Source organism: Spea bombifrons, chromosome 9 (assembly GCF_027358695.1).
Source record: "Spea bombifrons isolate aSpeBom1 chromosome 9, aSpeBom1.2.pri, whole genome shotgun sequence".
Taxonomy (NCBI): Eukaryota; Metazoa; Chordata; class Amphibia; order Anura; family Pelobatidae; genus Spea; species Spea bombifrons.
This window is the reverse complement of record NC_071095.1, coordinates 30,760,131-30,785,058: the sequence shown is the minus strand read 5'-3', so window position 1 is coordinate 30,785,058 and position 24,928 is coordinate 30,760,131. Positions and strand designations below refer to the sequence as shown.

The 24,928-nt window shown below is 40.8% G+C and overlaps 1 protein-coding gene across 1 annotated transcript in view; it reads left to right on the top strand.

Annotated features, from left to right (window-relative positions):
* Positions 1-389: 389 nt before the first annotated feature.
* Positions 390-24,928, top strand: part of PLEKHG3 (pleckstrin homology and RhoGEF domain containing G3) — a 54,334-nt gene continuing 29,795 nt past the window's right edge. The window contains exons 1-2 of the mRNA XM_053474695.1: positions 390-471; positions 15,913-16,140. Of these exons, the coding sequence (XP_053330670.1) occupies positions 15,957-16,140 (184 nt within the window). The 5' untranslated portion in view covers positions 390-471; positions 15,913-15,956. The remainder of the gene's footprint in view (positions 472-15,912; positions 16,141-24,928) is intronic.

The window sequence follows — 24,928 nt, the reverse complement described above, 5'->3', positions numbered from 1 at the left end:
GTTTACCCATTGTACTGCACTGCGGAATAAGGTGGCGCTACTGTGGAACTATACTTTTAAGCAGCCATATATTTAAGCGCATGGGCAGAAAGCATTATAATTGCTTTTAATGGGAGCTTTTCAGATATACAGCATGTCATTATTTTCAAATTACATTTAACTCTTTAATGCCGTATTATTTATTATTCGGCTGTCCTCGGCACGGTGACGAGCATTCGGTATTATCTCTTTGGAATGTGGTTGTAGGCGGGGTACATTTTGAAGCGCCGTGATTGATGGGAAAGTGGGCGTGGTTATTCATAGACCGCTCAGTGAAGAAGCGTTCCGTTCTCCCTTCTCTCACGGCGGGAAGGCGGGGTTTATCACTTACTGGGCGTGTCTTCGGCGGCAGCGCTGGACTCGTGGTTTGCCGTGCGGGTGCGGTCTGTGCATCTGGTCCATGGCCGGTGGATAATGAACCGAGTGGTTTCGGTGAGTAGCCATGCTAGGGCAGCCACCGGGGGAGCGAGAAGCGGGGGCCATTCTAATAAATACGTTAATATCAGCAGAGCTTCTATGTAGAGAAATTAGAAGTTAAATGGGTCAGATGTAGTTACCCGGCGACCAGGATATAAGGCGATAGCTATACTGGTTTATGTAATCGCGGGCTCCGTGCCGTAAGGTCACCCGTCTCCTCCTGTCCCCGACTGAGATGGTTCAAGTGAACCGAATGGCTCATCGGAAGTTGAGCCGCAGCGTCCCGGGGCATGTAGCTGCTGTCCATGGATGCTGTGTGATCATCGGACCGGGATGTCTTCATATGACATGGAGAAGACATACAGCAGACATCGCTTATAGAGCGCAGTGTTTGCCTCCAGAACTTAAAGAGGCTGCGAAGTCTCCAAGAGATTTAATAAACCGGAAAAAATTGTTTGATTTAATTCCCACAGATCAGGATAAATACTGAATGAGAAGCAAAATAACAACAAACACATGTGTTTAGGTCTGTGCACTACAGGAATATAAAGTAACAGAGTCAATATTTAATATCTCTCGGGATCGAATAGACACACAATTCCAGATTTTCGAATTATTTGGATCTCTCTCTGTCCTTTATGTGATAGCCCAGTAGTGTCCCTGCCCGCATCATCTCTCAAGGGACTTATCCGAAAGAACTTATAAGAACCTAAGCGCTTCAAAGTTTATTGTATCTTCTGTATTTTGTCCTCCTCTCGCGAATATTAATTGAAAGAAGCAGCTGAGTTTTATTGGAAATGGTTCCGTAGTTTTTGGAATATCAAGCGTGGGTAGTAGGATCCAGAAGAGCTTTAAATCTCTTCTGCATGCGTATGGCTGACGGTTTGTGATGTGGCCGCATGTCTTGGGAATGTCAGAACTCTGGGAATTGGTACAACTTTCCACCGTCTGGTTCTCTTGTGGCTGTACTTCACTTGGCTGTAAGGTTGTTGCTTCTTTTCCAGACTTTAGTCAGATGTCACTTTTGGACTGAAAAGCCTATGGTGCTCCCATTAAGCATAGGTCCCATCAGAGGTGCATGGCCAACATAGAGAAACATTGAATGTTGCATTGAAATCTATGCTTTTCCCCAGTCCACCAAGATCGAAGTCTTCTAAATAAGGACCTCCCCAGGATTATTAATTTAATTTATTCATGGATTTACTTATGGATGTATTTATTCATTCACACTTGGAAAGATAGTTCTTGAACCTTTTCCTGAGGTTGGCAGTGAGATAGCCCTCTTTCCCAATAGCAATGCAAGTTACAGCAGATTGACATCAATGGAAATATTTCCATAGATATTGTCATATTTCATTTGAAAGAATAACACACTATACTATACTTTATGTGCTGCTTGGTTATTTCAGTGATAATTTGCTTTTAGGTGTGGTTGATCTACTTCCCTTTGTTGTGAGAACCCTTATAAAAGTTTAACTGCTACAGCAGCCTGTGTTTTGGGGGAAAAACAGAAATCTGTACATATTAGATAATGATGTACCTGACAGATACAAGAATTTATGTTTTGGTTAGATATACCCTATGACGTAAAGCATGTGGACACCTGACCATCACACCTATATGAGCTTGTTGATCATCCCAATCCAAAACCATAGACATTAATATGGAGCCCCTCCTTTGCAGCAATAACAGCCTCCACTCTCCTGGGAAGGCTTACCACAATATTTTTGGGTGTTTCTGTGAGAATTTCTTCCCATTCATCCTGTACAGCATTTGTGAGGTCAGACTGATGTTGAGCGAGAAGGCCTGGCTCGCAATTTCCATTCCAGTTCATCCCTAAGGTGTTAGATGGGGTTGAGGTCAGTGCTCTGTGCGACCACTGGAGTTCCTTCTCACCGAACTCGTCCGACCATGTATTTATTAACCTTATTTTGTGAACAGGGGCTGAGTCATGCTGGAACAGGAAAGGGTCTTCCCCAAACCAGTGCCACAAAGTTGGGAGCACACAATTGTCTTAAATGTCTTTGTATGCTGCAGCCACCAAACTCCACCACCAAACTTTTCAGTAGCCACTATGCATTCCAGTGGCATTCTCTTGGTACCTGCTGAATACAGTATCCAATATAGTTTCCTATACATCCAAGTTCAGTAAGGGTATTTACTAATTAGGAAGTTCTGTATAGTTACCATTGCGCTTGCAGCGTAGAGGGAACATGGTAAGCAGGTCACACAGACATTTACTGTGTAGAGTTAGTATAAAGCCATTTGTTCCTGTATTATTTGTATGGCTTGTTCTGTTGAAGAATACAATTACGCTGTGTACAGTGTGTGTTAAGGAGCTGTTAGAATGGGAAGAGATTAGATATGTAAATTGTTTAAAAGAAAGAAAGTGGAGGGGGAACGGAATGTGGCGGAAAGATAGTACAGCTTCTAAGTATATGTTTAAAAATGTGAGTCATAAGTATAAAAATGTGATAACATCCACAATAAACTGGTGGGAGTTGGTACGTGAGCGTCTCCGTTGGCCCTCATGGAGTCCATCCTCGTTTGTTGCGTGTCGGCTGCAGCAAGGTATTCTTGGCAGGATGCAGGAACCATAAATTGTCAATACAGTGGAAATAGCACTTTTTCCAAATCCTGCATTCTCTACGGCTCACAACACTAAAGAAACCTATATAATTACACTCGGGCTATAAAGCAAACAACCTATATGTAGTCAACAACCTCCCTATAGTTAAACCATGGTAGAAACCGTCTTAACTCGTCTTCCCAGGATTTGTATGATTATTCCTACACGTTGGGGAGAAACTGGCTGGTTCTGGAAGGCTTTATTTGGGGTGGGATGTGGAGTCTTGCAGGCATGAATCAAATTACTCGGCTTAGCTTTGCCACAACTTGCTACAGATCTCAGCTTCCTGGAAGCTTTAGTCTGTGTTGAGCTCGCTGAATATCTTCAAATCTCCAAAACAATCTCACTGGTTGAAAAGAAAAAATCCCACGGAGTTGGCAGTTTCAATAAAATCGTTTAGTGATGGTGAAGTCCTTGTAGGTTACAGTTACCCTAATGTGCATGTTTTCAGGAACACGGCATTAGCTGGAATGTGATGTCTTCTCTACTTGCTCTGTCCTTGATGCTTCTAAATGGGCATCTGTGTGGGGCTAGCGGGCACAAAACCAGCATTATCTGATTATAATTCTGATGGCCAGTGTGCTTGGCGCTGTCGATTTACAGGACATTCAGGATTGAACGGATTGAAGGATGTAGTTCCAACGTATGCTAGCTTGATACACACACCAATGGTCCCTAAGATCTTCACCATGTTCCACACAAAAGTACACTGCATCACTTTGGGATGCGAGGATGGACTTTAATAACATGCGGGCATAGCTAAAGTACCCATAAAGGGTCAGTAAAGGAAGTTATGGAAGGTTAAGACGAACTCAGAGCTATCTTAAAGAGTTAATTCACAAAGAACCGACTAGATGAGCCAATTGATTGTTTTTTTGTCGTCACTATTTATATATGTATTTATTCAGATTTGGACACCTGTGTCTGTGGCATTTGCTGAAATGTCCGCTATAATACCTGTAGCTGCTTACCCCTTGGACGTCATGTTAAAAAGATAATTTTAACCCCTTAATGACAAAGCCCGTACGGGCTCAAAATGCATTGTTTTCAATGGGTTTAGGGACCGGCCATTGTCCTTAAGTGGTTAAAACCGAGGACATCTGCCGTTAGTAAATAATGTTGGTACGATGGATGTATATGGTTAGCTTTAATGCATATCATAGCTGGCATGGTGAGGGTTCTGGCCAGTGTTACCAAAAAGCTTAAACAGCCAATCATCGGTGTGACAATTGGCGCTGTACTCCGGAGCTGCAGCTTTTCCTAAAGGTATACTATTTTTCACATGGTTGAAGAATGCATATTGACGCACTTGCCAATTACTTTAACCCCTTAATGACAAAGCCCAATGGGTTTAGGGACCGTCCATTGTCCTTAAGGGGTTAATATGCATTCTTCATTGAGGAGGCTGTGCAGGACACTGGAGAGTCCCTTGAACTCACAGGGTTTACACAGCTGTAATGATCAGAAAATCCACATTTGTCAATTTGTTGCTAATGCAAAGTATTTGAGAGTAAGACTGTTTCGTTTCTGTTTCTCTCTAATGTGTGTGTTTTGGGGCTGGAATGTTTATTCTTTGTTTTGATGTAACTCGGGCAGTGACCTGTGAACACACAGCTGGAATGTCTGACACTTCCTAACCACAGCAGAAAGGTTGAAAATAACCTAAAATTGTACAAGGGGTCGAGTGACTTCATGCATCCCGTGGTGATTTATGTGCGTGACCCACTTCATTATGATGGACATTCAGACCAACATTACACATGTGGCCTAACTTCTTAAAGAGGCTCCATCACTTTCCCAAATCGTACACTTTACAGTTCACTATACCTAATAATCCCGTGTAACTGTGCTTACATTTACAGTGGTGTATGTAGGGGGTTCCACCTCGGGTGCCACTCATCAGGGGGAGACATACTGGCATGCAGAGGTCCCAAGTCTCCCAGAAACTCTGTCCCTTCTAGTTCTTCTGTCTTCTTCCACTTCTCCTTTGTCTTCTTTCTTTGTCCTCTTCTCCGTGAACCAGTTCCCCCAGAGCCCTTGCGCAAAAGGGAGGAGCCTCCCTCTCTCTGATTGGAGGAAAGCGGAGAAGCCAAGAGGCCAAAACAACGCTGATTCGTGGAAGAGATGTGCAGAAAAGCTCCCCTTATTTTGCGAATCTACTGGGACAGCCACTCCTCCATTCCTCCAATCAGGTGGAGAAGGTGTGCCTGGAGACTTTTGCGGAAGTGCTCCAGGTGGCCTGGTTCATGGAGAAGCGTATGAAGAAAAGAAGATACAGGGAGAACTGGACGGAGAAAGAAAGCTTCTCCATTTCTCGTGAAAGATTACATTACAGCGGGACTGTCAGCTCATGCAGGTCGTGTGGTTCCTCTGCAAAGCTATTATCACAAATTCACAGCCATTCGTGTTAAACATAATATTACTCATGAACTAGAAACTGTTAGTTCAGTGAGGAGAAGGGGATGAAATTGATTCGATAATAATAGTCAGATTTTGACACAGATACCAGAATCCTTGGGGTATTAGAATGAGCTGTAATGAATGTATTATATAGAGTAATACCGTAACAGGAAACAGCTCCCTTTTAATGATCCCAACCAAAACCGTATGCAGTCTATTTGCTGATATCAGCTTCTGAAAGATTAGGCAATTTAACCGAATTTCATAAAGGGGATGATGCTTTCACATTATATTTAACCCTTTTAGTCCCCTTAGGACGTACCGGTATGTCCTTAAAACTTGTGGCCAGAAGCCCATCAGGACGTACAGGTACACCCTGCCTTTTTTTTGCAGCAGGGACATCTCCTTGCCGCCACACGCTTGGTCGATCCGTCTGTTGACAGCCTGGACTCTCACCTGTCGGCAGGAGCCAACATCCCTGGCTTCCTGTGGAGTGATCGTGTGCAACGGCACTCGCCACAAGCACCAGTACACTCGCATTCAAGGAACCTTTGGTTATGAAAACCCCAGGACTGAAGGGGTAAATCTTATAATCTGTTGCATTCCACGGAGGAAGTGGGACAGACAACAGGTCATCAATCCACAAGATGCAGGAAGCTGGGGGCGGAGGGGTCCTAAATGATAATATCTGTCATTAAATACATTAAGTACATGTTTAAAAACGTCATATATTTGATGAAAGAGAAAGATATCCAAAGATATCCGGATTAGATTGATTATGGAAGTATAGAGTAACAGTTATTGTCGCCAAAATGAATACGGAGAACCTCTAATTCATGTCTATATTGATTTCCCCAAAGATTATGTGAATAAAGATAAGATTTACCCCAATCGGTCACTTTCCCACATAATTATCCCCTTAATGACAAAGCCTGTACGTGTACGGGCTCAAAATGCAATGTTTTCATTGTTTGTCCTTAAGGGGTTAAATTTTACAGTCGAGTAGAATAAATAAACCTATGTAACGTTTATCGATACATGTAAATGTTACATATATGTATACCACGTGACCATTAGAACTTCCTGTTTTACATGATTATTTCTCCCCATTTAGCATCGTCTTCTGTACCATTTTGCCACTGATCTCTGTGAAGTAAAATAGTTCTCTCTTTCTTTAAGGGTCTTATACAGATCCGGGTATGTTGATTTTTTTTCTCCTCAGTTACGTCAAACAGATATACGTGTTTGTAACGTGTCTTCTGTTTATATAGCATTAACCCTGCAAACCCCAAATGTTTCTTTAAGGTGAAAACATTAGCTACAAAGTAAATGACTGGGGATTATCTTTCAATGTCTGACACTTTTTTACGTGTCCCTTAAGGAGGCGCTTTGAATTGCACACTCTTGTGTAAACCTTGGCAAGCCCAGATGGTGAGAACACACAACCAGCTGTGTCCAACATCTGGTTAAACACACACAATCCGTCATCAGAGTTTTGTAAACACTACACCAGCAAGATCAGCCCTTTATCAACCCTTTATCAAGGTAAAATCAGACGTGCCCCGGCAGGAATGTGTGCCGCGTCTCAAGAAACCTAAACAATCGGGAAATCCAGACCTTTATGTCTAAGACTGTGGGAACCCAAGGGGGGGAAAAAAACCCCCAGTGCAGATACCGCTTGATTAATGAGAGCTATGCTTAAAGGTGAATGAATCCTTTACTCTCTATAATGCAAGCCATTGCCCGAATAGACACTCTTCATCATTTTGGATGAATATGTTGCCCACTCAGTGTTTTTCTTCCGGTCTCCTAAATCTAATTCCTCGCCAATTTATTACCTAGTTATTAAGCGTTTCCAGATAATAGCTTTCTTCAAACCCCGTTCTTGCTGTTGGAAGACGGATCCCCCCTGGGCAGCTATTCTGCTGTGATTTCCTTATATGGAATATAATGTTTCTTAAAATCTCACCGTTAATTGTTTTATTTTAAGGACAGTCCTTGGGGAAACGTATGTTTATTTTCCAGGAAGCCAATACAACGACAATCTCTGATGTATTCCACGGACATGGGACCGGTTAGCGTGCTTACTGCTTTCCCGTTACAGCTTACATAAATTAAAACCGCGTTCCTAATCCTTAAATAAAATCACTTCTTGTAGCAGTTTAAATATTTCTTCTTAAATATTCCAGAAAAGGGTGATTGGATGTTTCGTAAATAGAAATATTCTCTAGATAGGCAGGCCCCTAGAAACATAGCATTTTAAACTCAGATACTGTTTTTATTAATAATCTTGCATGGCTAATATTAAAATGGGGGGGATTCCTGCTATTTAAACTGCTGTATTTTTTTTTTGCTGACGCTGCCGTGGGAAAATGAACTATTTTTGTCTTCTCTTTAAAGGGAAATGCGACTATTTTCCCAAATGGGCATGGGATCAGTGGAAAAAACCCACAGCACAGGAAATGAGTAAAAGCAATGCGATCGTCTTTATCCCATTCGACATTTTGAACCGTTTTCATGTGTTTTAGGAAGACTTGCTTCCTCTGAGAAGGCTATAAGGTCACCGTCAGCCGCAGATACTTTAGATAAGCTTTGAATGTATGTTAGAAGACATCTGGCTTAAGTTTGTTTGCGCGTTTGGAATGAATATTGCACAAACGCCTGATGTGTGGGAGCAAAACAGCACCAGTGTTAGTACGGCATATACACAGTGTGGGAAGGAGACACAGACATCTGTACATTATACGGACAAAAGAATTTTGACACGTGAACATTACATCAACAGGGAATTTTATGACGTCACATACATAGTACATAGACATTAATATGTAGTTGGACCCCCCCCTCTTTGCAGATATGACAGCTCCCACTCTTCTGGGAAGGCTTTTCACAAGATTTGGGGGAGTTTCTGTGGGAATTTTTGCCCATTCATCCAGTAGAGTATCTGTGAGGTCAGGCACTGATGTTGGATGAGAAGGTCCGGCTCGCAATCTCCGTTCATCCCAAAAGTGTTTGATGGGGTTGAGGGTCAGGGTTCTGTGCGGCCAGTCAAGTTCTTCCACACCAAACTCATCCAACCATGTCTTTATGGACCTTGCTTTGTGCACTGGGACACAGTCATGTTTGAATAGAAAAGGGCCTTCCCCAAACTGTTCAGAATGACCCATTTTTTCACAAATGCTTGTTAACGCAGACTGCATGGCTAGGTGCTTGATTTAAGAAGGCCCTGTCTATGCCAGTATAACTGGATGCCTCCTAACATTTAAAAATTCTGCAGAGGGACACTTTTGTTTTGGGGTGTGTGACCAAAGTTGGTTGAGGACATAACCAAGGTCATTGCAGCTGCTGGGGTGCTGGGGCCTCCAGGTGTTAGAAGCCCCGAAAGCTTCTCCATGCACAAACGTGAGCTGATTCTAATCTGATTCTCTTCAGCTAGTGTCTATTTGCCCCATAATATAACCACAAAAACAGCCAATCAAATCCAAGAAATGATATACGCATTAGATGGGCCCCCCAGAGCTTTATGTTATGCAACTTGGGGTGATGCATTCCCAAGACTATTTATATGACTCTGGGACCTACTGATTGCTATTCATGTAACCGAGTGAGGCATTTAGAAGAAGAATGTGTTTTATTTATACAGTGTATCTTATAAACACATTTCTTATTTGTTTATATACACATTATTGTGACATTGTAGGCCTGCGGAACACTGTGATACACGAATACCCACCAATCATTTTGAGTTCTGGGGAAAGAGGGGCAGAGGAATTTTGGTCTCAACGAGGCACTGTACCCTTTGAAGAGCAGAATTCTGGGGACATATAGAAGCTTAATGAAGGGGTTTAATATAAGAGATAGGCGATTGATGGTTTATATTTAGGAAACAGCTTGTGGCTTTCATACGATACAGCCAACCCAGCAGGGAGCTGGCCTTTTGATCTTGCATCAGTCTATTCCTTACATGTTCTATATGTCCCAAGTGTCCCGCTTTTGAAGGACAGCCCAACTTTTGGAATTATTTTGGAGAACTGTTTGTGAATTTTTTTCTTCTTTTAGTTGAAGTTGCACAACCACAATCATACTGCTGTAGAATACTCATGATGACTTTCCTTTGTAGAATTTTGTAATTATGTTAATTTCATTGAATAGTTTGAAGAAATTTATAAACTGCTCGGCTACTTCATTTTTTTGTTTTATTGAGTGATGGTGAAAGTGATTTACGGAGTCATCTAATAAACACATTCCCTTATTAGCAACCTTCTGTATGTGTTTGATGATGTAAGGACCTTCCATGATGATACTTAAAGGGAACAGTATAACGTCTGTGACATCATACCCATGGACTAATGCATGTTAAAGTACTCTGAGTACCAGCCTGACTTTTGGGGGGCAAATGCATTTGCAAAACACACCACCCAAAAATTTAAAGGGACCACGCAGCTAATGTAGGCATCAAATCATATGATGGCTGGAGGGTCCCTTTAAGTGGACTCAGGCTTCTCCTTTCCTTATGAAACCCGCCAGGAGCCCCTCTTTATCTTCAAATCATTTCAAATGGCTTTTATCATCGCTTAATGTTCCCCTGCCACTTTAAACTATTGTTTTTCCTTAACTCTAAACTTTTCAACCCATTGGTTTAAGTATAATTTACTTGCCATTCAAGAACAATCCCCACATTCTATCAGAAAGCCGACTTTGAAATTAAAGTAATTGGTGTCGGTTACGTATAATCATCGACTTGATTTTTTTTCCTCGAAGCAATTACTTTCCAGCTGGAACCAGGAAGAAAAACATAGCTAACAGCTACTGTAAGAAAAAAAAATATAATTTCAATAATAGCATCGATGATTGCAGTGTTTTATGATAATCAATTATACAATGTAAAATGCATAGCTCAAAGTACATACCACAACGGGCTACTTTACACTAAGCAAGTCTTATTAGTCGTATGAAGTTTTTTTTTTTGTTGGTAATTACATTTTATGCTGAATTAAAAGCAGTGTGTTAACGTTTCAAAGCCAGAGAGGGGAAGCGGGGCTGTTCTGCAGAGAGTTGGCAAGGAAGGAGTTAAACAGAGTTGCCCGAAAGAGAATGAAAGGGCAGCCCAAACAATTATTTCTTGTACATTGCAGAAGCTTAGTTCACTTGGCGTTGCGCTCACAATGCTCTCTGTATCCTCTCGCCAGAATAGTTGCATTATTATAGGGTCCATGTGACAGTCCGGGGTCCTGCCTGTTGTTCAGCTTGTGCTGTGCACTGACAGATCTATAAATATAGCGCCCCCCCCTTCGAAAATCTATAGCATGTGACCTTTCCACTTTTTCTTTACTCCCCCCCTATGTAGAGTATAGGTTGAACTAATAATTTATAAACAACACAACCCGGCCCCCCCCCGATGTAATTTTTTTTCATGCTGTCGATTTGGGAAGCCCCTTCTGGAGACCACTGTTTGGTAATTACCCTTACCTCTTATTAAATATAATAATTACATCTCTACCTTTAGGAGAAGCTGCAGCTCCAGTGTCTCCTTCATGGTCCTGTTTTCCCACCACTGATTGGCTGTTGGTTATTGGATATACCAATGGTTGATAAATGTTGAAGGTTTTTTGATGTTCTGTTGTAAGAACCCCCCATTTATTTTGACCCCCCCCCTTATGTCTGTACATCAAAATGGTTATTAACTCTATATGCTGTCAATGTTTTAATTATATGGTGAGGGTCTATCACTTTTGGTGGTCTAAGAGTAAAATGATATTTCAGGCTGAGATTATGTATAGATCAAGTCGTTTTCTGCATACGGAATCTGTACATACCAGAAATCTATTCAGCCGTGCTAGCCGTGATTGTAAACTCTATTGTGAAGCGCCCCTTAATGATGTGGAAAGCAGCCAGTTGAGAAGCATGGATGTGGACGGAGGTCACTGAGGTCATCTGTAATGCCACCAATGATTCCGACTTAATGTCTGATTTCTTGCCTGCAAAAAGAAGGGGTGTTAGGACAAGTATTTCGAAGCAATGCCATCGTATTTAAAAGTGTCACTTTTTGGCTATTTGAAATGCTGGAAAGCGGTATTGATTATGTATGCATTTAATTTCATCATAAGTGATCGTATACAGTTGGAGATATATTGAAATATTTTTTTTCAAGACCTTTTATTGATGCCCTATTTGCCCATTTAGCGGCTGCTACAACATATATCAGATAACTTGGAAGACCAGGTCCATGTATAAAAAATATAGAAACGTAGTTTGATAATGTCAGCCAATTCTCCTTTTCCAGGTTGTGAGATGAAGAAGGGATTTGCTGAGTAAAGGCTACAAAAATAGCTTTGTGCTGTCAAGAGGAATAATGAAACCTTGCTATTTTGTTTTGCTACTCATTTTTTTTTTCCATTTTAGCTAAAGTGCTGTACTTTACATTAAAGGGACAGACTAATGTCCCCAGTTGGCGCTCTGTAGAAAAATGCATATTATAGTGTTATGTGACTATTATAATATGCATTTCTCCAAATAAAAACCAAAAAGAAATAAAACTGACCTAAAAGTTGCAGTCCTGCTGCAGCAGCTGCCCTCTCCACTGTGATATGTTTTTTTTTTTTTCTGTTGCCATTGATTCGCTACTTAACAGACCCCATTCCCAGCTCTAGGGGGCCGGGGTATGGGCAAAAACATATGGGGGAGTTCTGCTGACACCACGGAAAGGGGGCACACGGCTATCCTGACATTCAAAGGCATATGATGGCTGGAGTGTCCATTTAAGTATACAACGCAGCGAGCTTTATCTACCGTGCCTGTCAATTGCATTCATTTATATGTATTATACAGCAGTCTATAAGGGCCGAATGATTCATATCTGACCTCAAGTTCTGTATAGGAGTCCAATTATTCAGCGTTATATTCTGGAGAGCTTTATTCCTATCACTCATATGTTTTGAGTGCACTCACTTGACTCATCTCTACTATTTCTACCAGATTAGCGTGGATTGTTACGATAAATGTCCTTATCAGGTTTGGTCTAATAATTAACAGTTTTTAGCTTTATTTCAGTTTGTTTTTTTATTCGATTCAGGATTTGGAACGATATTCAAAGATCTCCTTCCCATAACCCACTCGGCTAGAGTTCCCTTTTTTTATGAAAGGCCACCACTTTTCCAGATCAACAAAACCATTATGATTTCCATGTGGGCACATTTATACCCCGGTTCCCTTTTTTACAGCTATTGTTAAATTGAAAACTATCTGCAACCGCAAGTTGGGAAATATTTGGTTATCTGGAGCACATCTAGTAACGGCTTCCAGTTATGGAAATAACGTCTGTCCAAAAAAACAGGTTCTGCATTTACGCCGGTAACTTGGCATTCAAATTGGGTTCTTTCAGCACGGCACGAATATAATTTACTGTTCTATACTGACGTCTTTGGGCAAAGCGTATGCCGGTAAATATACGAGAACGAACACTAGTTTCTGTACCGTTCCAGTTATATAGGCTTTTTGTACCGGTATGCCCTAATCTATGTCAATGTTTTTAATGTCTTTTTTGATGTTATTTTTATTTTCTACTCTCCTTCATTATAACAGTGCTATGGAATCTGCTGCTGCTCTATAAATAAAGCGTAATTGGTACTTATTTCTGTACTTTTATTTTTTTTTAACGCAGGCGTGTGAATGAGATGTATTTTTTTGCAGCCCAGCACAGAAAATTATATATATATATATATATATATATATATATAAACATTAAAATAACATGACATGGATCAGAAATACAGTGTAGATTCGTTGTTTATGTTGTACATGACTATTGTAGCTGGAAATGGCTGATATTTAATGGAATATCTTTGTAGGCGTACAGAGGTCCTTTATCACTCCCATCACTCCTGTGTTCCAATGGTCCTTTATCACTGCCATCACTCCTGTGTTCCAATGGCCCTTTATCACTCCCATCACTCCTGTGTTCCAATGGCTCTTTATCACTCCCATCACTCCTGTGTTCCAATGGCCCTTTATCACTCCCATCACTCCTGTGTTCCAATGGCCCTTTATCACTCCCATCACTCCTGTGTTCCAATGGCTCTTTATCACTCCCATCACTCCTGTGTTCCAATGGCCCTTTATCACTCCCATCACTCCTGTGTTCCAATGGCCTTTTATCACTCCCATCACTCCTGTGTTCCAATGGCCCTTTATCACTCCCATCACTCCTGTGTTCCAATGGCACGTTGTGTTCACTAATCCACATATGCTTTTTTTTTTTTTATTAATGAAGCTGCTTGCCCCATAGAATATTTTTTTGGGTCCCTTTGAATGGATTATGCTGGTCTGTTGTTTACCACAAGTAAGATAAGGACTTTGTGTGTTGTGCTAATACTTAGCTCTGATGTGATTGCTAGAATTGTATTTTCAATCAAATGGAGGATCATCCAGAAAGTCCAGGGCAGGATATTTTACTGTGGATTAAGTATGTTCACGTCACTAACGTCAGTGGGTTTTATATGCTTCTTTTGCCTCATCAGTGTTTCAGTTAGGTGTCCAAAGTATCTAAGCTTAGTTGAGGGTCCGGTTTTTGCCCTTAGTCTCTGAAGACAAAGTCTTGCATTGACTGCGCTCCTTCAAGGATTTCCTTTTTCATATTCCCCTTTCACCGTTAAATATTTTTGTGATATTCTTTCCATCCCAAAAGCCCTTCAGATTTCCTCCGGCATTCTCTGTCTCTCTTGGTCTCGTAAACATTTCATATCTCATGACTCCACTCGGCAAATCGCTCTCTTTCACTGAATCCTCTTGTTTATAACAAGAAATAATTGACTCTTTCCCAGAATGTTGTAGAAACATCAGTGCAAAATATTTTATATAGTTAGGTTAATATTATCCAAACATGTAAGTTTAACCGGTGTTTCTGCTTCGATACAAGATCTTTCTATAGCTCTACGTGTGACACAACATTAATGATCGTTCTGGATTGGTTTTAAAGGTGATGTTCCATCTAGGCATTTTTTTCCCCTCAACTAAATACTTAAATTATTATGTACTACTCTGGTACACTCAGAGCCAGCCTTAGGCGTTGTGGCGCCCTGTGCGGACTACTCCTCTGGTGCCCCCCCTTTGCCCCTTCAAACTACACCCCCCCTTTGCCCCTTCAAACTACACCCCCCCACACACACACTTACCTTGTTGCCGGAGTCCTGCGGTGAGAGCAGGAGGCATCCGTCTTCACGGTCTGCCGCGGTGCCGGCATTTCATGTTGAGCGCCGGAATAATCTGGCACTCAACATTAGATGCCGGCACTGCGACTGAGTCACGGAGAGTAAGGGGCGCGGAGCGGTTGCTGAGAACTTCACGAGCGCCCTTCACGGCGCCCTTGCCCGGGACTTAGATTAAAGCATCTTTTTTTTTTTGTTTTTTTTAAACTTTATTTAACATGAATGATGTTAAATAAAGTTTAAACAAAAACAAAAAACGATGTTTTAAGTTAAGTCCCGGGCAGGCGCCCCTGCTACCATGGCGCCCTGTGCAGTCGCACAGGTCGGACACCCCTAAGGCCGGCCCTGGGTACACTCATTCAAATGATGTAGAGTTTTTGTTCTGTATCTTGTTCAAAACCTTTAACCCTCTGCGCTGCACGGAAGGGGTGTTTGCCTTTAAAGGGGACTGGGAGTGGTTGTAGGAGGTCAGACTGCCGTGATCTGATGCATAGAGGAAGACTTTTTAAAGGATGACGGGATTCTGTTGCTAAGCAGCACTATTTCAACGAACCTTTTAATTCAGCGTTTAAGGGAGCGTTGAGCAGAAAAATAAAATGATGGATCATTTATGTGTTAATATTTTATGAGGCAATCACGGTTGTGTTATTACTTTTTTTTTTGCTTGTTTATTTTTTCTTATATGTAAAAAATACCTCTACCATGTAACTTTATGGGGTTGTAGAAAAGCGTCCCCTTCTCAGATGTCCGTGCTTTATGCTACTTTCTCAATCTGTTGACATTCCGTAGGTTGCATTGCTATAAATTATTATTGTCATTAGAAAGGAAAGACACATTGGGGCATTTCCAATGTTTTTGGTGGAGATGGACATGGAAGAAATAAATGAATTAGAATCGGTGTACTTTCCAAAGAGTTAGGGAGTATTTGTTATTATGCAACAGAAGTAAGTTTTCGGGAACAGGGGCTACTTGAAGCTTGGATTCTTCTAGATACATCTGAAATCTTAAACATCGCTCTTTTAGACTCTTAATTCCATTCTGATGGATTGATGAGGTTGCCACATCGCCGGCTTTCAAGGGCTAATCATTGAGCCAACAGTTTTAGGTCAGCAGGAAACTCAGTTTGTGATAAAGCGGCAATAAATATTTCTTATGCGCTTGATATTCTTGTAGTATTATATGTTGACATCATTGTATAATTCCCATGTCTCATTTTTGTTGCAGGTTGGTATCTCATTGTAACAGTTGTTTGTGTGAAGAGCCAGGATATGTTTTCAGCAACTTCCCAACAGACACCAGGACTGGAAGAATATAACCAAGAGGATGAAGACGTGAACCCTGAATATTCCAATGAAGAAGAAGACGCCACCAGCGGGGTGTATGTATTCCAAACTGCAGAAGACAAAGACCATGGCCTGTGTCCGGAGCATCCAGAACAAAAGAACGACAAAGGTAAAATATCACAAAAAAAAAAGTTGTTTTAGGCAGTGAGTGAAGTGATTTATGCTACCCCAGCAAAGTTTTTTCCTCCGCTTGTAGAATTCAAATAAAGAAAAAGAATTAAAAACTCCAAATAGCCTTAAGATATGAATAGGTTAGAAATCAAAACTCCAAGAATTTTTTTTTTGCGCTGCATAATAAAAAAAAATAGCTGTTTATTTGTTTTTACTATTACAACCTGAGAAAAAGTGGTTATAACAACCTCTAAAATAACCCCTGATCAAGCAGATCAGGTCGGTCTCCCCTCTGTCAGCAGGAGGCAACATCACTTAAGAAATAAGTATTTATAGGGACCTTGGTGATGTCACCATGACATCATCAGGGTACCCCCTTGTTACAAAAGAGAATTGAATACATCTTTGGATAAGCTGTGCTGGATAAGCTAAGCACAAAGAGTGCATTAGAAAAACTAATGAATACAGTTCCAATTTGTAGGTAGATTTGGTAGATTGTTATCTGACAATTTGAAAATTATCAACTCTGGGTTGTGTGAATAGACCGTCGTCCGGCAAACTCCTTCATGTGATATGAGCGTTTAATTATGACTTTGTGCCAGTGTCTGGAGCAGCAGGTGCAAGCACTAGGGCTGAATGACATTATTTTCTACGTAAGCGTTTTCCTCAAATAATTAGGAGGCGAAAGCATGCAAGATCTTTACATCTAGCTGCTTAAATTCATCCAGAGATCAAACGTTCCACTGACGGACACTTACACTGGCCTAGGCCACCTAGACTTGGGCCACGGCCCTTTGCTAGAAATTGATCAGGCCCCTTGGTGTACCAGTGCTCAATGAGCCATGCTCAAGGTCAAGGATGCCTGCATGGTGCATCTGCTGAGGCCAGTGGCACCACTTGGTCCAACCAGATTGGAACATTAGAGATTAGATCCAGTAGAGCTCTGGGGGCCCTAAAGCACAATACCCACCGAGTGCGCACATTGAGCGCACGTGGGAACGATGTGTCCCTCTATGGTTTTTCGTATCATTTCCCAAGCATATTAAAATACTTTATTAAGTACTTTAATATGCATTCTTTACCTGTTAAATGAAACAAACTTACTTAACTGGTCTCAGCATTTCGTGCAACTTTTGGCCACTCGAAGCTGTCAACAACAAGAGTGTGCTCCAATTGATTGCATCCAGAGGATCTTGTTAGACCTCCTGGACCTCTCGCTCGAGGGAGCATGGAACCTTGGTGGCGGTGAGTATGCACACATCCAGCTGAATGCACCGCCTGCAGTGTTAATAGTTGTTTTTTTGGGAAAAGAGAGATGAACCGTGCTGTGCATTTGCTTGACCCATCAAATTTAAAGTGAATGTGATGACTGGAGTGTCCACCACATTTGCTATCAAGAACCGACTTGGAGGTCTCCATTTAAAAGGTTTACTGTCTAATCTAAGGAAGCGGGGAATAATTGCGAGAATAAAGTATGTATGCATCAGCAACAAGAAGCTAAGGACAGTGGAGGTTTATATTCTCTGGTAGACCAGGATGCTACTTTGACACACTCTTACGTATATTATATATAATATATAATATATATATATATATATATCAGGACTTTGACACACTCATATATATTGTATCACTTCTTAAACTCGCAAAAGATGCTAGAGGTAATCCACAATAATTAGCACGTAATAATAGGGCAGAGATAGTAAGGAGGGATAGAGATAATAAGGAGGAATCATGCAGATCCTGAGAACAGGACGTTTAGATGGCTGCTCCCATTGTATACACAGAAGGTGGAATTCTAATATACTGTTTATTTTAATCTGTGAAAATACATTACATTAGTTTATGTTGTATATAGCGTTTGTAAAAACATCATAGATCTGCCTTAATAAGGGATATTTTGCCATCTCAAAGGAGGAGTTATAATTAGACCTATATAATATTATTATTATTATTAGTGTTATTATACCAGCAACCGATAAATTAGATGTCTGCATGTAGGTGAACAAGGAAGGCGATTAAAGGTGATTAAACCCTTATTAGATACGATATCACAGACCAAACCGCTAATATTGGCACAGCCCCACTTTACATTTTAATATATGTTACAGTAATTTCCATGAACAACTCAAACACAAACCATGCCGAGCAGAGGCGGGCCGGCTGGCCATAGTGGGACACAAGACAAGGCTGAAAGTGAAGGTGCGTTTTTAGCCGGTTTGGCTAGAGCTCTTGCTCCCACCGTGTCGACAAGTCAAACAGGGATAGAGGATGGGGGGCTTGAGCCCGAGCCAGCTGGCTCAGCTACAGAAATGGGACTTTATTCCCCTCTGCATCATTCTGGTACCAGATAACATTTTATTTAACATCGTAGCCCTTAAAACAATAATGTAATAAAATGTTTAATGTGCATTTCTCAAGTTTCGTCATGATGTGACCCGGGCAGAAAGCATAACATTTCAAAAATAAAAGCCCATTCGGGGGGGGGGGGTCTACTTAGCTGTGACACTGCCCTCTGGTGGAAACTATTCATATACAATAACAGATCCTGGTGCAAATGTTGTAAAGTGGTATTGTCACCATAGCAACCATCTTGTCATATGTGTGTGTAGGCATGTCAGTACAAGAAATTGATACTTGCTGCAGGATCCCGCAGATCCAATATCTCTATAATTTAAACTGATGGACAAAGAAAAAGCATGGGGTATATTTATCTTGAATAAATTAAATTATATATATATATATATATATATATATATATATATATATATATATACACACATACATACATATATATGCTGTAATACTGACAGTTCCCCTATAACTGTAAATATACAATAGGATCAGCTGTGTGTAAGAGGCTTAATAGATCATTATTTTGTACGCCGATGGCCTCAAGAGGCTTTATTCATAGCTGTGAACTAGTTAGGGATGTATTCCCGCTACCCATGGACTGGTGGATGGACTGTATGATCAGTGAGGCTTGTCAGTGAGGCTCCCTTTTTTACCACACGGCTAATTTGTGTTGTCTCGTGAGCAGCCGTGGGCTTGCTGGGTCACCGACTGTAAAAGTCCTCCTTGTTAAAAATATTTCCCTTTGATCATAAAATACAATGCCGTGTAGACGAATGGAGTTAGCACCAAGGGGAAAAATGTTCTTTTTTTTTTTTTGCTCCGATAATCTTCCTTTATCTGCAGACCTTAAGGCCGCCATTTTTGACGGTCATGTGATATTTTGGGTGGCTTTTCCTGCTCAAACACCACATTGAGCTGACCCTCCTGTGAGCACGGACCTATTGGCTAAATAAAAGATAATATTATTTTTTATTATTTTATATAGCGCCATCATATTCCGCGTAAACAGGACATAACAAGCAGTATTTAACAATTACAGAAACGGGGTTGAAAAAAATGTCCTGCGCAAATGAGCTTACAATTATTAATACAATATTAATAATAATAATAATAAATAGCAAAGCTAAGTAGTCTGCTCCTTCATAGAATTTCAGAGACAGTGTGCTTGGTAGATTGAGCATCTATAGCAGTAATACAATGTATACAAGTGGCTAAAATGCAGCTGCCTATTATGCAAAAACTTAAACTCTTTTAAAAAAGCGCAATATATTTCAAAGTGTATTTTTAATAAGAAATGACGGGAGTTGCCATTTAACTTGGCGTGCTTTAATACAACTCCTAGAAGCATTATCCCCTTCCTGTACGGCAGAAACACTCCCAGCACTTCCATTCTCATTCTGCATCCGATTTTTGCCATACTCAGCAAAATCCTCCTTCTTTATGTGTTTAACTCCCACCCGCATTCCTGCCAGATTATTAGCTCGACATAGCAGGACAGAGACATGCCTTACAACGTACCATCAGCTTTGTCTCTCAGCCTCGCTAATGTAATATGTTATATATCAAATACGTATCCCTTTTACAAGAGCCAACATGGCTCACCTTATTAAAGGGACAGTTTTCTGATGGCCCCCCGCTAAAGAAGAATTCATATTAAAGTACTCTTTTCAAATAGTTGAGCTATTCCAACAATTCCCCTCCAACAATTCTTGCCACTGATTGGCTGCTTCAAACAGTCAATCGGTGGCACAAAGATGCTCCCATTGAAATCAGTGGGGGCATTTACCATGGGGGCATTTTCCATGCAGGGGCACTGGGGTCTGAAAATAGCTCGGGATGGAAAAAAAGGGGCAAATGCGCATGGAGGGCTTTGCTGAACCGCCCCTAATGCGTTAGCAAGGAGGTCATCATGAACATTTAAAGGGACAAAACAGCTGTCACATGATTCAGTATACCTCTGCTTTCTGTAATCAAGTCATTCTTGAGCTTAAAGGCTCCTTTTTTTAATTTTCTTAAATATTTGCGCTCCACCTCTTAGTCCGCTCTGATGTAAACACCATGGGCCGCTACATTACCCCACGCCGGAATCTTTTGTGGGCTGTTATTATGGGCCTGGCAATTGGCATAAAACTAAAAAAAAGTAAAATAATATTGTGTGTTTTTGGTCTTTAGCATGATGTCATGTTCTACGGCGTACGACCTACAATCTGGTGGCCCAACGCGCAAAGGAATTTTAGTCCCCGGCATCTGGATGCCAGAGACGACAAACATACAGTTTGCTTTTCACATGCAAGACAATACACGTGCTGTGAGCAAACAGGTCTTTATTACCGACGATGTTGGTACAATTTATAGCGCATGTTAAAAGTAGACAATACAATATAATATATCATAATTGTTATTGTAATTATTATATTATATATAATAATTATATAATTGTACAGATGTCAGGAAACAGTATATACTGTATCTCTGAACATGGTCTTCTCAAATAACCAGTCTTACTAATGTATTATTATTATTATTATTATATGTTTTATGGGTGGTTTCAAAGATTTCAAACATGATTTAAAAAAAAAAAAAAAAAAAAAGACTCCCATGAACAAATCTCCTTTGTAGGCATTAATAGCAACATCTGAATTGTTTTAAAATTAATGTACACAATGTAACACCTTTTTAAACATATTTTCCAAAACAAGTCCTTTAAAAATCAAGTTACCGCAACAGTCTGAAAACCTTATCGCTATCCACCCTTCCTACATATTGGTATATTAAAGTTTGAATTTACTGAAAGGGTGGTACATAAACGGAATAGCCTCCCAGCAGAAGTGGTAGCGGCTAATACAGGGAAGGAATTTAAGCACGCATGGGCTAGGCATAGAGCGATCCTGAAGCTAAGCCGAGACAAAGGCAGACTAGAAGGGCTGAACAGTTCTTATTTGCCGAAAAAATTCCGCGTTTTTCTTTATATTTGTTTGCACACCTAGTGATTACCCAACCCCCCCACCTCTCACCTTATCTGAAGCCAACATCTACATAGTGCAGCTAATCTTCCATTGAGGCATTTGCTATTTAAGTAACAGACCATTAAGGAACATCTCACACAGATTATAGGATTGTCTCAGCAGGACCCTATCCCTTTTATCTCCTAAGAGCTTTAACCCATAGTTTGCCACAGTGACGCCCCCTGAAGCACAAGGTGTCGATCCCTATGTTCGGCGTTATATAAAATGTACCTATCCTGATTCTTGTCTTTGTTTAGTGTTTAAATTGCACTATGGTGCCATCCACTTAAACCCCACTAAATATATTATATATATATATATAATATATATATATATATATATATATATATACACACCAGTTATGTTAGTTACGCTCCTGGTTAAAATCACCAAATGAAATGCTGGGTGGTTACATGGCTACTTTAGATACAGAGCTGTTCTGCTACGCTCTGTTACTCTGTATTTGTTTTTAAAAGAATTTCCCCGGCACATCAGGGGTTACAAGATAGGAAACCATAATAGTGGTAATTTGTAGACTAGAAGCCATCATGAACAAAGCCCTTTTTGTTTCGTTGTTTGATCTTCTACTGCTAAGAATTGTCCTTTTGTGTTGGGCCAGTGTAGATCGCTGTTGAATATGTTCACACCTTAGATAGTCCGGTCAAAAAAAACAACTCAAAAAACAGGATCCTGGACAAAACGCAAATGCCGGCGGTCCATGATTTGCATTGATGTAGCATTGATCGCTTCGTCTTTCCACCCTGACCTCTGGAAGCTGTTTGGTTAATAATTATTACCCTGTAGGTTAAACACTGCTTGAATAGTTGTGTGCTGGAGGAGGGGAACATGGATGTCAACCTTTAAAGGTAGCTACATTGTACCCTTTACCAGTTATTATTATTATTTGTTTTATATAACATAACAATTCGACTTACAGAAACAACAGGCGAGAAGGGCCCTGCTCAAAAGAGATTCCAATCTCCTGTTTATTATATATATAAATTTTAATTCCTGCAACATAGCGTGTAATGGATACAAAGACCCCAGGGATAGTGGGGTGTCAAGCTGCTTGTAAGTGCCTCCCACGGCATTTGAAAGATATAGAAACGAGGGGGTAGGAAGTTTAGGACCTGCGCTATGGAATATGTAGGTGCCACAATGTACATAAATATCATACAAACTAAACCAAGCTCTTCTTGAATGTAGCATAACGTACTGCATGTGCTGAAGACACGATAGGAATGTTTATCTGCGCGAGCGAGTGAATGAGGGCCAGGGATCCTGAACCTGTTCGGTTGGCTCTTTTAAGCCTCTTCCTTTCAGACATTATGAATGTAAGTCTCCGCCTGGAGGGAGTTACTCCTGTGTCCAGCGCTCTCTGCAAACGGTTCTCAGCCTGACTCAGTACACGACTTCCTGATAGTCCCTGAGGGGGGAACTCCTCGCACCCAGGCTGGAAAATTTGGGATAATGCTGAATAACCATTGCTCCTGTGTAAAGGTTGAGGACCTGAGCAGCATATCACTACCGCGTCCCCCTTTTGATCAACAACAAAGGTAATTAATTCTCTTTCCTTCCTGTTTTCGAAAGGTCACTTGTGTTTAGTGAATAGTTTTGCTAACATTGTTAACGCATTGGAATGCTAGTGTGTGTGTGTGTGAGGCAGTATATTGTCTTACATGTTTCCCTAACGCTGATCATTAAAGGGTTAAAAGTGAAGTTAACTTAAACATATGCTTCAAAAGTTGCTGGCGCTGAAAGAGTTAATGGAACATAGCTGCTGGACGTATGGCCTGGCGGGTAAAGGTGTTAATTGAGAATATCTATGAGATCTCCCTGTTTGTATCTCCTGTAATCTGTGTTAAGTCTCTGTTTCCCCGTGCCCCCCCCCGGATCGTTCTTGTAACAGGTGGAAGATCGGTATCCTGCCCACTTCTTGTGTGTTGTTTTTTTTTTTTTTTTTGCCGCCTGGTGGTTTTCATGGCACACAAGGGGTGCTCATCACCCTGGCACGATAACACAAGACCTATTTATGAAGCTTGGCATTTGCAGATGGCTGTTTCTGCAAAACCGTACCAGCAATGTATCTTTCTTTGGAACCCTGCACGGTGGGAGGACCAGGGAAGCTGATTGTTGTAGACATACTACTAATGAAGCTGGGGAGTTGGTTAACCATTCAAGTTCCTGGGCATAACAATCTTAATGCCACATACCATGTATGTATTAAAATAGTCCTAGAGGATGCGGTGAGACAGTGGAGGAAGTTTGCAGAACATTTCATCTCCATGATATCCCGATACATTATGAAAGATCTAAGTGAGCTGCTGCTGAAAGAAGGTCTAGTTGACCAAGTGCAAGTTTGGCACACTGGGCAAATGCCACATGGGCCATTGGCCCACAGCACTACGCACCCACTCGGTCTGATGCTGCATATTCCCAGCCATACACTACATGAGCGTAAAAATGTAGCCTATTGCCACGCATGTCCAGTCGTTGCCCACATTTTTACCACCAGGAAGCTGCTGGCCTTAAAGAGCTAGGTCTGCCCTGTCATTCCCAGTCCAGCCCTGGCCAAATGCATAGTTTTGTTTGGGGGGAGATCTGTCTCCAAAAACCTTCTTTATTGATTTAGCGATGCCTTCTAAAGTGCATCTTACAGGCAAAGCTCATTGGGCTGTGCCCCTCATAATGTATATTATAACATTAATGTATATGGGATATCTGGAAGTTCTCCTATGAACATGGTCTTTAGATTTGATTGTCTCTCACTGTGTCCTTTGACTATTTTAATGGATGTATAGGATATGGTATTGATATGTCGAAGATGGTTGAGGAAGTTTCCCCGCATACCTCTGAATTGTCTCTATTAAGGTAGATGTGTCTCTTTTCCCCATATCACACATTTTCACTCCTGTACACTATATGTAATATTTAATCTTTTCAAAAATATCTTCTCCCAGGAATACACAGTAAATTAGACTGATTGCTTGCAAGAGCAGGGCCCTCTTCTCCTTATGTACCAATATGGCTTAAAGTTATTGTCAATTTTAAGTTTTCTTTGTGGAACGCTTTCGTGTCCTCTGTTGTAATCACGCTACGGAATCTGAGTCTGTGTAATATAATTGTGTTATGTTCTGTAATGAGAACTAGGTTTGTGCGGAAGACGTTGCTTCGTTACCCTATCGTAGAGTTATAATACGGACACTGTTGGTAACCACTGCTGTGAATTAGTATAGGTGAATGTTTTGTTGTAATTATTATAAACTATTACTAAATTACAATTTTTATTTCAGAAATAGGTTTAGTGCTTTTGCTTTTAAATATGTAATAACATTGTGTTCCACACAGGCGGAATTGCCCCATTAAGTTTAGCAAATTGGGGACTTTTTTTCTTCCCAAAAGAGAAAATGCGCCTGACTCACGCCA